The following is a 14,049-nucleotide window of genomic DNA, read 5'->3' as shown; positions in this document are numbered from 1 at the left end:
TCTTCGTTCAATTTCCTTCAGGAGCATTATGAGCCAGAATAGCATTCATAATATAGCTTCATTTAAGGTACTCCTCGGTGACTTGGTGTAACGGTTTGCGAAAGTGTTCATTTTTCTCCCATTACTCGAAGGCCTACTTCTAACGTTAGTGGTCACTCAGATCGCGCTTAAAGATGAAATTACTCAAAGTTAGGTTTCTGTTTTTCTTTTTAGGGCTACAACCCCACGGGGGAAGAATAATTAGGAATAAGGTTAGGGTTAAGAAGCCTACAACCATAACAATACTATTAGTGGTCCCTTTCGTGATGTTTAGTACCTTCATGCTGCTAGATGTTCAGAGGAAATTGAGTGTATAGTTTGAGATCAGCTATTTAAGGCTTTATGAAAGACGCTTTCCTAGAGAGAGAGTAGTAGTACCCTCATGTCTAGACATATTGTCCATCGGCACTGTCTCTCATTGAAACCGCCCTACTATATAACGGACATTCTGCGGGCTACTAACTGCAAAGCGTTGTCTCACTGATCCTGGCAAAAATATCGAGCAGCGTCGGTGTCTTACAGTCTATACAAATCATTAGCATGCATCTCGTCGTTGGTGGCTGGCAGGAAAAATGGTTGGAGATTGATTGGCTGGCGGATTGTGTCATATCTAGATGGAATGCGAATTTAAAGGGTTGCAAGCCCCAAATACTTAGGGGTAAGTCTTGGTGAAAAATTAAAATAGGCGCCTCACATAGAACACCTTCGCAAAAAGTTAACTTTTAGCTTCTGCGCAATAATTAAAGCTCAAAAGCATTACGACAAAAACATATTACGAATTATACATTTCCGCATGTTTCCAAATTATTGAATGCTGACGTTTCAACTTTGCATCATACCTAATAGCATTCAGCATCGTTTAGAGAAGGGCTATCAAAGTAATATTGTCTGTTTTCAAAGCAACACCCTCCAAACCGTTATTAAAGGAAATATATATAATATTTTTAAACATTTTTCATGTTTATAAAAAAGCCATATTAGTCCACCGAATTTTAGCCCACACACTCCGCACCCTCCTACTATATTCATTGCTCCCAAATGCGACACTAGACAGAACTAGCATAATAATCGTTACTTACCAATAGCTCGTAACATATACGGACGAGGCTCAATATCTTTCATTGATGCGAAAATATGGAATAGCTTTCCAGGTAACTTTAAACAATCAGCCTATATTATGTTCTCACTACTAAAGATACTACCTCGGCAAAGAAAGTACCAAACTAAAGGCTTCTTTTTGTTCATATGCTAATAATGTTGCTCCTGATGTGTTCGTTTCATTATTAACGATGTTTTTTTTAATATATCTTTCACAATCTGTAGCGGCTAAGGATTCAGATGGCTTACCAGTACCATTGTAAAAGTTTCGTGAAAATAAATATTCTAACATACGGCATGATCAAGTTGGAAAGAGCTGCCGAGTTAGCAACTCTTTCCACTTAGAAGCGTGAGGTGCGAGTCGAGAAGACCAAGAGCCTTCCACCCTCCTTTTGAAGCTTCGCATCGTCGAAAATTACGAGGATTCCCCTGGCAGGTGGTAGACGGCATGTCCCACATGGCCGGACAGTGTTTGATCGCAGAGATGTTTGCTCAAAAAAACCTTCTCACTGCACAATGCGTAATGCAGAAACGATCCTTAGCTCTCTCTCATTTCTTTATCTAAGGGATACCGTAATAATGTAGCCTGTTTTAGAACAGTAACGCTCACGCTGTACCGCCTTGATGGAATGTAAATGTTTTCATGCCGACATGCTAATGTCCTCTTCGATTTCCGACGGTAAAAGTGAACAATCTATATGCATTGACTATTCACTGACATAATCTCTTACAGGGCAGCAACCGTATTCTGGTAAGAAAAAAAACCATCACTGAGGCAGCCTATTTGCACAATCAACGTATCTTGTGCATACCTTCGGGCTTAATTTTCTTAGAGCAAACCGTGCAGTATGCCACGCGTAAGTACTTGCCACTGCTTCAGGTATCTGCGTCTGCTCATGCTGAAGCAGAGACAGTTGGTGTAAGTCTAGTTTCTTTTTTTTGTGAATTATTGCTTATCTTTTTTCAGCATCGGAGTTTGCGTCAACGGGTCGTGGTAAGAGCGCAGCCACGATACGGCCTGATTATCGGCGAACATTAGTACTTGTGTCGTTACTCGCATAGTCATCGTTTTTCAGGGCAAGAGAGAAATTTCCTAATACTTCAGTAGCGTCTACATTCATGATTTTTTTCTTCACTGGCAGAAGCTCCGAAGAACATTTGTTTTGCAGAGCAAAGTGGATATTACTTTTATCTCACAAATTAGTGGTTCGTTTATTGATTTACGAGAAGTGGGTAAATAGAGCCAAAATAACGACCCTCTTTTTAAGTGACTGAAATAAATAGTTAAGTTTATTCCCGCGCCTAATGACAACATTTATTGTGGCTGCACAGTGGTGAACCTCTTAGGGCCAGTTCTCTATCTACGATTAGAAAATAATGCTCATGGATTTCACGATACTGGATGAAGTATTCCGTTAAGTACACTGTATACTAAATGACACTCACTCCTTAGAGTAAATCAAGATAAGCCTTCAAAATAGTAAATATACAGCACGAGCTTGCTTACATTCGCTCTGGTACAATGATTATACGAGAACCCATCCGATACAGTACCTGGAATGCCTAAATATGCAAAAGTCGCCTCAAAATCACATATTGATACCATTGATTCCATTGATAACATTGATACCAGCTGTTATGGAGTCTAACAGATCCCAAGCTAGTGGTTGTTCGTAGGCGGCAGGAAATGCGATGTGTTCTTAATATTCGAAAAGAAATAAGTGCCTATACGTGGACCACTGAGCCGAGTGCGCTGTGCTCATCGAAGTTTAGTCGCGCATTGGTTATCAGACACTTGCATGAAAGCATTGTGCTTTGTGACAAGAGCGTCTACTTTGCTTTGTCTTGGACCTCAACCGGGCACTCTTCGGTTAGTGCATAAATAATGAAGATGTCTGCATAAGCGGGAAAACTTCAATGCTTGATAAAGAGGTATGCTAAAGGACAGTAAAAAGGTTTCTGTACGTCCGCAGAGCTTTCTATGTCGCTGCAATGTAGGCTACGCCGGGAAGGGAAGGAGGCAGGTCTTTGTTCTCGTCCTATCAGGAGTGGATTGTTTAGCTTAGCGGTATGGTATTGTGCAGAGGGGAAATTTAAGGATTGTGCGGTATCGTTAGTGCTAAGATAGACCACCATTCAAAAAAAGAAAAGGGAATGGGAAAGGACAAAGGCCCAGCTCATTTTATTTCTTTCGTATACTTTGCTGCAGAGCTACGACAGTTTTCAAAACAAAACAGTAAATGGTGGAAAGAGAACGTACCGAAATTCAGATAATGAGTGCAGCTTGTATTTTTCGGAACCGTGAACGCAATAAAAAAGATATTTGGAACAAAAATGACATCGAAGGCCTAAGAGTAACTTTGTATGTGCGTGTTAGCGTTAGGTCTTGGCGTATTAGCTGATACTAAAGATGCGGAAACGATTTAGCGGCTGGGCATATATATTGCGTTGAATTTGATTGCTGAGACATGAAATTACTTTGGAGTCTGCACAAGTCGCCAAGTTTGTTCACACAAAAATAAAATAGTGTGCAGAGAGTCTGTAAGCTTTACGTAGCGAGGTTTATATTCCATTAGTTAAATGTTTTGTAACGGCCGTGACAGTATTTCACGTTATCAAAATACGTTATCAAAACACGTTATTTTTATCCAATATTTAGACGCCTTTCGAATGAATTTGTCATTTTTAGTGGACTGGTACGCTCTCTCACGGATGATTGTCAATCACATGTTTTTTCTCGGCGAGTGTTTAAATGCAACTGAGCAACGCTTCAAGAACAATGTATCTACTTCTGCTCTGACTACCAAGATGCAGTTGACAGTATTCCACAAATAAATAAATAAATAAATTAATTAATTAATCAAGCACGCACAAGACAAAGGAGAAGAAGGCCAGTGCACCAAGATGGTTCTATTAGCTGTAAAGCTGTCTTTCATTGGGAGGAGCGGATTTCGTGCAGGTGTTACAGAACGTTTCATAAAACTTGCAAAAGAAAGGAAGACTTGAAAAAGCAAGGCAAAAAGACTGATTTGTCGCCACCATGTAGCGTAGCTCCTCAAATTAATAATATTATTATTCTCTAGCTAATACCTGATATTTATTGTGCATTTTGTAGTCTTTAGCACTAAGTGCGTTTCGTCAGGCTGTACGGAGGTTAAAAAACAATCGATATTATATTTTCTGCCAAAGTACCTCCAGAAGAGTCAGTTACTCAGGCGCTGAAAGAAAGACAGCAAAACCTGGAGAAAAAAAAATCAAGTGAACGCGCTCATGCTTTGCGTAGTGCAGCCTTCACAGGCATGTTTGGAACTTAAGGAACCTAAGCGATGACCGTGATCAAGTGAGCGCTAGACGCTCAATTTGACGGGCTGCATAATAATTAGAAATAAATATTATGAATACGCGAATACGCCCAAGCATAAAAAGCAGACGCGAAAGCATCTTTTACATCACGCCTCTTCATTTCGATTATCTGACAGTTGGTGTACGTCTGCTTATCTTTTTTCAGCATCGGAGCTTGTGTCAACGGGTCGTGGTAAGAGCGCAGCCCCGATAAGGCCTGATTATCGGCGAACATTAGCACTTGTGTCGTTATTCGCATAGTCATCGTTTTTCAGGGCAAGAGAGAAATTTCCTCATGCTTCATTAGCGTGTACATGCATGATTTTTTTCTTCACTGGCAGAAGCTTCGAAGAACATTTGTTTTGCAGAGCAAAGTGGATATTACTTTTAATTCACAAATTAGTGGTTACATTTATTGATTTACGAGAAGTGGGTAAATGGTGGCAAAATATCGACCCTCTTTTTAAGTGACTGAAGTATTTTAGCAAAGAGCTAAGTTTATTGCCGCGCCTAATAACAACATGTTTTGTGGCTAAACAGCGGTGAACCTCTTAGGGCCAGTTCTCTATCTACGGTCAGAAAATAATGCTCATGGATTTCACGATACTGGATCAAGTATTAATTTAAGTACACTGTGTACTACATGATACTCCATAGAGTAATGCAAGATAAGATTCTTGCTGCGGAAATGTTAAAAATGGAAATATTCTTATTATTACTGTGACATCAGTATCCTATACTCTGAACTGTTTGCGCTGCATAGTTCATCACAAGAAATCAGAATCAGGGCAACCTTAGACTGCAATCAAGCAAAGGATCAAGCAGGGTTTCGGAAACGGTACTCTACTATCGATCATATCCATACCATCAATCAGGTGATAGAAAAATGCTCGGAATATAACCAGCCCTTATACAAAGCATTCATTGATTACGAAAAAGCATTTCACTCAGTTGAAACCTCGGCGGTGATGCAGGCATTGCGAAATCAGGGGGTAGACGAGCCGTACGTGAAAGTGCTGGAAGATATATATAGTGGCTGCACAGCAACCATAGTTCTGCATAAGGAAAGTAACAAAATTCCCATAAAGAAAGGTGTTAGGCAAGGAGACACAATCTCCCCAGTACTATTCACAGCTTGCTTAGAGGAGGTATTCAGAGACTTGGAATGGGAGCAGTTAGGGATAAGGGTAGATGGAGAATACCTCAGTAATCTGCGATTTGCTGATGACATTGCCTTGCTAAGCAACTCGGGGGATGAACTGCAAATAATGATTGATGACCTAGACAGAAAAAGTAGAAAGGTAGGCTTGAAAATCAATATGCAGAAGACTAAACTAATGTTCAACAACCTCGGGAAGGAACAGCAGTTTACATTAGGTAGCGAAATACTGGAAGTAGTAGGCGAATATGTCTACTTAGGACAGGTAGTAATCGCAGATCCGGACCATGAAAAGGAAGTAACAAGAAGAATAAGATTGGGATGGAGCGCATTTGGCAAGCACTCGCAGATTATGACTAGCAGCTTACCGGTATCGCTCAAGAGGAAAGTATACAACAGTTGCATCTTGCCTGTACTCACTTATGGGGCTGAAACGTGGAGGCTAACCAAGAGAGTTCTACTTAAGTTGAGGACAACCCAGAGGGCTATGGAACGAAAAATGGTAGGGGTAACATTAAAAGATAGAAAGCGTGCAGAGTGGGTCAGAGAAATAACTCAAGTTACCGACATTCTAGTGGAAATTAAGAAGAAGAAATGGACATGGGCAGGACATGTAGTGCGAAGAGAGGATAACCGATGGTCGCTTAGGGTAACAAACTGGATTCCAAGGGAAGGAAAGCGTAGCAGGGGGCGGCAGAAAGTTAGGTGGGCGGATGAGATTAAGAAGTTCGCAGGGGTCAAGTGGATGCAGCTAGCACAGGACCGGGTTAAGTGGAGAAGTATGGGAGAGGCCTTCGCCCTGCAGTGGGTATAATCAGGCTGATGATGATGATGATGAGTTCATCACATACACAATAGAGAACAAAAGAAAAACGACACCTACACCGGTGAAGCGCCCATACTACCAAATGGTGGGTTTATTTCTAGTATGAAGAAGGAAACGTCCCATGGATACAGAAAGACACAGGAAGCAGAATTAAAAACCTTGAGGAAGAGAAAAGATAGAAGGAAGCGAAAAGCGGAATCAAGACATTGAGAAGAAAAAAGAAAATGAAGACAAAATTTAACTATGAAAAACAATCCCAATTTCTCCTACTGACCTGAACAGTTCTTTGCTGTTGAAGGCTATCGACGGCACTCACACACATTCTCCCTGCTGACCGGAAATTATTCTGAAGGCTTTGATTATCTCGCTTTTGAAAACATCTTTCGATTTTACCAGGAGAGTTGCTTCCCTGAACGGGGCCGCACGGAGCTTCCCGGTTGGAATTTTTTGTGCTATTGTTAGCACAGCGGGATTAATAGTTTGCCAAGGTTAGCCGAGAATGCGTCCTTTTCGATGCTCCCTTAATCTCTCACTGAGGCAACGACACGTCTGCGCAATCCTTTCCAAATGTAAGCGGTATCTTGTACACCACTCCCTAGCAGCAGCTGAGAAAGCGTTCCTTATGCAGCGTTTTACTGCCTTTTGTGTGTTCTCTATTGTGCAGGTGATGAACTATGCACCTGCGGCAGCACAAATAATCATACCACTAACTAGCGCACCCGCAAGTTTTACTGAGTATAATCAGCATCCCAAACAGACGTTATTAGATCCTACGCAACACAAGGCGTTCACTAGGTGCCTTCTAATATGCTCGACACCAATCAACCTCCGCGACCATTGTTATTATTACCTGGCTCTTGCACAAAGGTTGAGCAAACGCAACAATCACAATAAAATTAGACGGTCTCTAAATGTCTCTTGAGAGGAGAACGCCGAAAAGCAACGCTCCCTCTACTATAATTTGCCCCTCATGGTCTGCTCGTTATTGTTTGCCTTTTCCCCTCATTTCCACACAGTTGCGTTTATTCAAACTGTCGCTTGACACATTGTTCGTTTCGTAGTCATTCTGAGTGATGCCTAGTTATTGCCAATGCCATTAATAGCATACCTACTCATTTCCAGTCCGTTGCAACCATTACAAAGCGTCGTTTGACATATTGGTTATTCCGTAGTCATTCTAAGTCATGCTGAGTGGTACCTAATCATTGTAGTCACCACCACTCATAGCTAAGCATATTCACTCATTTCCAGTCGCGGCCATCACAAGTCGTCGTTTGACTTACTAGTCGTTCGGTAGTTATGCTCAGTCATGCCTAGTCATCACTCATAGCTTAGCATGTTTACTAATTTCCAGTCAGTTCCGGCCGTTACAAGCCGTCTTTTGACATATTGGTCGTTGCATAGTAACGTTAGCTTTTTACGATCATATTATTAGTCACTAGCATTAATAATTGCCTCTATCAATATTTATCTTATACCTTTTATTCATTGCCAATCACCATAAATCGTTCGATTCCTAATTTTCTTTTCCATACGTTAGTAATTAGCAAGTGTCACATCAGCGCACAGATCCCATGCACAGTTCCGATGCACATATCCTGCTCGCGAGAGTTCGAGGGATTTCGTTTCGTTAGCCTAAAAAAGTTTCGCCTTATAATTATCCACGAAAGGTATAATGAATACGCGCTCTACACAGCGCTTAGAAAAAGTGGTACATCACATGCGGCCTGTAGTAGTTGTTGATTTGATATTAGACTGAACTTTGTTACTACAACTTTGAACTTTAGGGGATTCGAATAAAAGTGAAGAAATCACATGCGGACAAAAACTCTTTAACGGTAACAAAAACACTGGATATATTCAGCAAAGTTTACACGCCTCTTTCTCCGACGAAGGGTGCGTTCCACACTGTCTCGTCCCCTCTTCTCTCTCTCGGCCAGTCGTTCCCAGCAGCACTCGCACCCCGCACGTGCGCACAGCCTCCTCGTCGCCGGCCCAGGCCCCCTCCTTCTCCTCAGCGGGGTGCCACGCCGACCCTTGTTTCCAATCGCGCGTTCCCCGGTCGTTCCGGGAAAGTGGACCAAACCGTCTTCGGTTTGTAGCTTGAAACCTAGGAACGCGCTGACTTTTGCTGGCTGCTCTTTCGGGAGCAAGAGCTCGGCATTTCTTCTCTGCTTTGTGCTCAGATTAATGGCCCTTTTTCGTTTCTGAAGTCGAGCTACGGGATTGTCGGTTCTTCTTTTTCATTATATATTCTTTACATCCTCCCCCCCAACATGAGTGCAACTCATTTTATGCGCGTTTTCATGGGATAGAGGAGCGTAATCATCGAGTCAGTCCAATAGAATGCATTCATTTGGTGATCAATTGCTCCTTGAATGTATAGGTGGCCATGCGTGATCCAATTACAGCCGCCATCAGCTCCAACCGAGGCAGCGACAAGGCCTTCAGAGGCGCCACGCGTGACTTGGCAAGGATGAGGCTGACGCTCACCGTTTCGTTGTCTTCGCCAATGCGGAGATAGGCACAGCACCCGTAGGCCGTCGGACTTGCGTCGCAAAAAATGTGGAACGGCCCGGAAACGTGGTCGTTCTGTAGGATACAACGTGGGAAGGAGAGTTGTCTCAGATTGGCGAGGTCTAAACACCAACTTCTCCATTCCGCCTCCAAGTCGCTCGGTAATTGGCCATCGCACTCGATACCTCTCTCCCATAGCCTTTAAAAAAGTATCTTTGCCCGCACCACGAACGGTGCGACGTGGCCCAAGGGGTCGAATATTCTTGCAGACGCCTGCAGCACCGCGCGCTTCGACGCAGCTCCGCTAGTTAATGAGCTGATCACACTGGCCAGGGATCTTGTCGCCAGCTGCGTTCCATTTCATTCCCAGGATCTTCTGTTCACCGTTCGAAGGTGTAGTTTCGTCGTCCCCAAGCACCGCGCGCACTGTATCGGAATTCGAGGACCATTTCTTTAAGCGTATGCCGGCGTCGCTCATTATGTAGGTGGCTTCAGTGGCTATTCTCAACGCCTCGTTTACTGTAGCCGCCCCCGTCACCAGATCGTCCATGTAAAAGGAGTCCTTCATGAGGCTAGCCGTTTTCGAAACTTCCTTTGTCGTGCATTCAAGGTGGTGGAGGTGGGTAGCGGTCCGCATATACGGGCTGGCTGTCGTACCGAACGGTACCCGAGCCATTCTCCATTCTTCGATATCCGGCAATGCTGACGGGTCAAGTGGCGGGCTACTGTACCAGAAGAACCGCAGGGCGTCTCTATCCTCAGGCCGAACGCTTATCTGCAGAAATGCTTTCTCGATGTCTGCTACGAGAGCGACCTTGTGTAGGTGGAACCGCAAGAGAATCTGCTCCAAATCACTGACGAGGTTAGGTCCTTTTTCCAAGTGGTCGTTGAGTGACCGTTTCCCCGGAGGGTGTGATGATGCTTCGAACACGACACGCAGCTTCGTTGTAGTTGCCTCACTACGTACGACTGGCTGATGTGGCATGTAATATACTTTCCCAGACACTACTTCTTCGGTCACCTGCTCCGCATGCCCTGCCTTGATGGCGTCGTCGTATTGCTCAGCGAGTTCTGGATTGAGGCATAGTCGCTTTGTCAGGTTGTCGAGTCGCCGAATTGCCATATTTGTGTTGTCGTTGAGTTCTTTGGATGCGTCTTTCCATGGCAAGGAAACTTCATAGCGCTGACCTTTCTGTTCCAACTTTACCTTGCTCAGTGCTCTTTCGTCGTGTGTCTCTGGGGAATCTTTTATGTCGATGGCGTCTAGTTCCCAAATATTCTGAAGCGTAGTGTGGACCTGGTCTGCAGTCTCCAAGCCTATTCTTAGTATGCAAACATTGTTTGTGATTGCGAGGCTTGAAGTCACACTGAACGGTCCCTGAATCGTCCAACCAAACTTTGTATTCACTGCTGCTAATCCTTCATTTTCGTTGCATCTTTGCACCTCTCCCGTTTGAAATTTCCAAAGGTGGTCGGCTCCAATTAGTAATCCAATACGTGGCACTGAAGACATGCCCGGATGGATCAGTCTGTCTGCGAGCAGTGCTCCCCAAAATTCCATCTTTTGCACAAAACTGTGATCTGTGGGCACCTGCCTGACGTCCTTGCATATGAAGGACACCTCAATAGCCCCTATTGCTATTTCGTGATCTCCGTATTGGCTCCGAAGGCAAACTTCTACCGGCCGGCAGCTTTGGACTTGCGCGGCCGCAGCACCAAAGGTGTTTAGGTGGAAGTCGGCCTTTCCTAAAGCCTTCAAATCAAGTGTTTTTGAGATATCTGCTCGAATGAATGTTTTTTGACTTCCACCGTCCATGACGCCCCGGATGTAGCCGTATTTGGTGCTCCCCAAAGCAAAGGCACGGGCCCCGCCGGGGTGGTACAGTGGTAAGATGCCCGACTACTGTGCCGGAGTACCCGGGTTCGAACCCGACCTCGGCGGCTGCGTTTCGATGGAGGCGAAACGGAGTGGCGTCCGTGTGCTGTGCGATGTCAGCGCACGTTAAAGAACCCCAGGAGGTCGAAATTTCCGGAGCCCTTCACTACGGCGTCTCTCATAGCCTTAGTCGCTTTCGGACGTTAAACCCCACAAAACAAAACAAACAAAGCAAAGGCACGGAAAGTCTGCAGTGCCGTCTCTTGCGTTTCTTCTGTTTTGGCTTCTGCATGCACATTAGTGGCGGTGACCTCTGTTGTCACGTCAGTTTTGATCGCTGCCCAATTGGGGTTACACATTGAGGTAGCGTGCCTTTTCTCGCAATTCCTGCATTTTATCTTTCGCCTGCAGTCTTTTGCTCGGTGTCCCCACTTTGTGCATCGAAAGCACCTTTTCGCCCTCGCAAGTTTTTCGGTTTTTTCTTCGCTCGTCAGTGCAGCCTTGCAGATCTCTGTGTCGTGCCTGTTCAAATCGCAAAATGCGCATTTCTCTGTTTTGCCTGCTTGCGCATAAATAACAACGGCACTCGGAGTCGGCAGCCTGGCGCGTTTGCCGAAGATTTCCTTGTAAGAAGGCTTCTCAAAGGCGGGACCTTGCCTACATCGCTCTCGACACTTTGTTTCTACTAGCAGGAAATGTAGCACCTCCTCTAGCCTTCTCTCTGATCTGTCTGCTGCCTGCGTTGAGGCGGAGGACTGCTGCGCTGGTGACGCGGGACTACTATCGGGCGGCGACAATACATCTGTCTTGGTCGCTCGGCTTGCCCGGCGGTGAAACTCCACCACCATGTCTCGCGGCAGCGCCGTTAGAATAATGTCGCAAATCATGGCGCAATAGGCATTCTTGGTCAATCCGAGAGCCGTTAGCCCGCAAATGTGGGCTTGAACATGATCGTAGAGCCGGCGGAGTCCTCTGACATCTCCTGATGACGACACTGGCGGTAGCGTCCTTAATTCGGCAAGGTGTTCTTGTTCGATTAGCCCCTTGTCTCCGAAACGGCGCTGCAGTACCTGTATAGCGTCTTCATAGCAGGCCTCAGTCGCTTGTAACCCTTTAACTGCCGACGCGGCAGGCCCGGTGAGGAGGCTCTTTAAGTAACGAAATTTCTCCGCTTTAGACAGGGCCTGATTATCATGCACCGATTCGCGGAAACATTCCCAAAACGACTGGCAGTTGGCAAGCTCACCATTGAGACTGAAGCTGCAGCTTCGGAAGCCTGATTGCAGTGAGTCTGGGCGTCGGCACGGACGTTTACGTCGATTCGGCGTTCTGTTCAGACGCAGTCTGTTGTGAAGCTGCGATTCGAGCCCTCAGTTGGCCGATGAGGTTTATGGCCCGGTCGTCGTATTCGACGCTTTCTGTAAACTCGGTCTCGAACGCTTCCTCCGGTAGATAGTTCTCCAACTCGTCGTTGATCTTCCGCAGCTCATCATTGCTGACTTCCAGTCTGTGAAGCAGAGCTGTCAACTGTTGGACGTTGGCTGTCGGCAGTGCTGTTGTGGCCTCGTTGATGAATATCGTGTTCTGCCCTTGTCGACTTCGCCTCTTCGCTTTGAGCTTTTCCATTTTGGTCCGTCGTGGTCTTTTCGGATTTCGCCACTATCTTCTCTTCCCGGGTTTCGGCACCATGTAGTAGTTGTTGATTTGATATTAGACTGAACTTTGTTACTACAACTTTGAACTTTAGGGGATTCGAATAAAAGTGAAGAAATCACACGCGGACAAAAACTCTTTAACGGTAACAAAAGCACTGGATATATTCAGCAAAGTTTACACGCGTCTTTCTCCGACGAAGGGTGCGTTCCACAGTGTCTCGTCCCCTCCTCTCTCTCGGCCAGTCGTTCCCAGCAGCACTCGCACCCCGCACGTGCGCACAGCCTCCTCGTCGCCGGCCCAGGCCCCTCCTTTTCCTCAGCGGGGTGCCACGCCGACCCTTGTTTCCAATCGCGCGTTCCCCGGTCGTTCCGGGAAAGTGGACCATGCCGTCTTCGGTTTGTAGCTTGAAACCTAGGAACGCGATGACTTTTGCTGGCTGCTCTTTCGGGAGCAAGAGCTCGGCATTTCTTCTCTGCTTTGTGCTCAGATTAATGGCCCTTTTTCGTTTCTGAAGTCGAGCTACGGGATTGTCGGTTCTTCTTTTTCTTTATATATTATTTACACGGCCTATAGCGAAGCTCGGAAAAACGGCATAGAAACGCTATCTAGCGAAAGCGACATGGACAGCGACATGTGTCAATAAAATGGGGCACCGCCAGTATTGTCTCGATCCCAAATAGCTGTCGCTAGATGTATTGCAGTGCTATTTTCCTGAGCTCCGCCACCGGCTGCGTATTCTATACCACATTTGGTAACGAGTGTAGATACGGATGCTTTCGTAGGCGAAGTCAGCGCGCAATGCCGCAAGCGATCCCCGTAAAGCCGCAAGTGCTTCAACTTTTAAGGCCACTCGGGAGATCCCGTGGGCAATATTCGGATGGCAAGAAACCAATTCACGCATTCTCGAAAGTAAATAAACCGAAAACCCACTTCATATCACATATGTTGTGCGGCCTCCTGTTATTGCACGAGGCCTCGTTTCGAACCTCAATAAAGAGAGATTTATTTTCTTGACGCGTATTTTTGTCACACGTGTTTGTCAACTGTCGGTTACTGGGTAGGAGATGCGTTTTCGACTCAGAGGGCTATAAACGCTATCGCGTGATAAAACACAGGCTGTGTCAACCTACGCGAATTCATATCATTCCCACATTTTTTTATTGTGATAGCTATTCGACGTCTGTTGCCTTGTCATTACGTATCGCAAATCACAGGACATGGGTTCGATGTTTCGGCTGATTATGCTAACGAAATTTAGCGACCATACTCTGAACGAGATGTAAGCCGCTAATACCTAGGCAGGGAGCGCGAACGCTTATGTTCGCAATGCGCTTCCAAGCTGTAAGACATTTGTAAATAAGGGCATGGCGAGAGAGCAATGGCGTTAAGTTTTTCTTTTTTATTATTCGCAGGCTTTCACAACATGTTTGAAACACTTGACCATGTATGAATGTCAACGAAACCCTTATCAACTTGTGCTAACTATCTAAATGAGTGGAAATTAAAGATACGCTGAGAAGCTCCAAAATCCATGAG

General features: G+C 45.2%; 1 protein-coding gene across 1 annotated transcript; it reads right to left on the bottom strand.

Moving 5' to 3' along the window:
- Window positions 1-9,285: 9,285 nt before the first annotated feature.
- Window positions 9,286-10,104, bottom strand: LOC146187966 (uncharacterized). The gene has a single exon (XM_084604964.1). The coding sequence runs from the start codon at window positions 10,102-10,104 to the stop codon at window positions 9,286-9,288; it is 819 nt and encodes a 272-aa protein (XP_084461090.1).
- Between the last annotated feature and the right edge of the window lie 3,945 nt (window positions 10,105-14,049).

Source organism: Amblyomma maculatum, chromosome 5 (genome assembly GCF_055883805.1).
Source record: "Amblyomma maculatum isolate TAMU_Amacu chromosome 5, ASM5588380v1, whole genome shotgun sequence".
NCBI classification, from domain to species: domain Eukaryota; kingdom Metazoa; phylum Arthropoda; class Arachnida; order Ixodida; family Ixodidae; genus Amblyomma; species Amblyomma maculatum.
This window is presented reverse-complemented; position numbering and strand designations above follow the sequence as displayed.

Excerpts from the sequence above, each read along its gene's own strand:
- LOC146187966 (XM_084604964.1), bottom strand. The coding sequence starts at position 10,104 with ATGGCAATTCGGCGACTCGACAACCTGACAAAGCGACTATGCCTCAAT.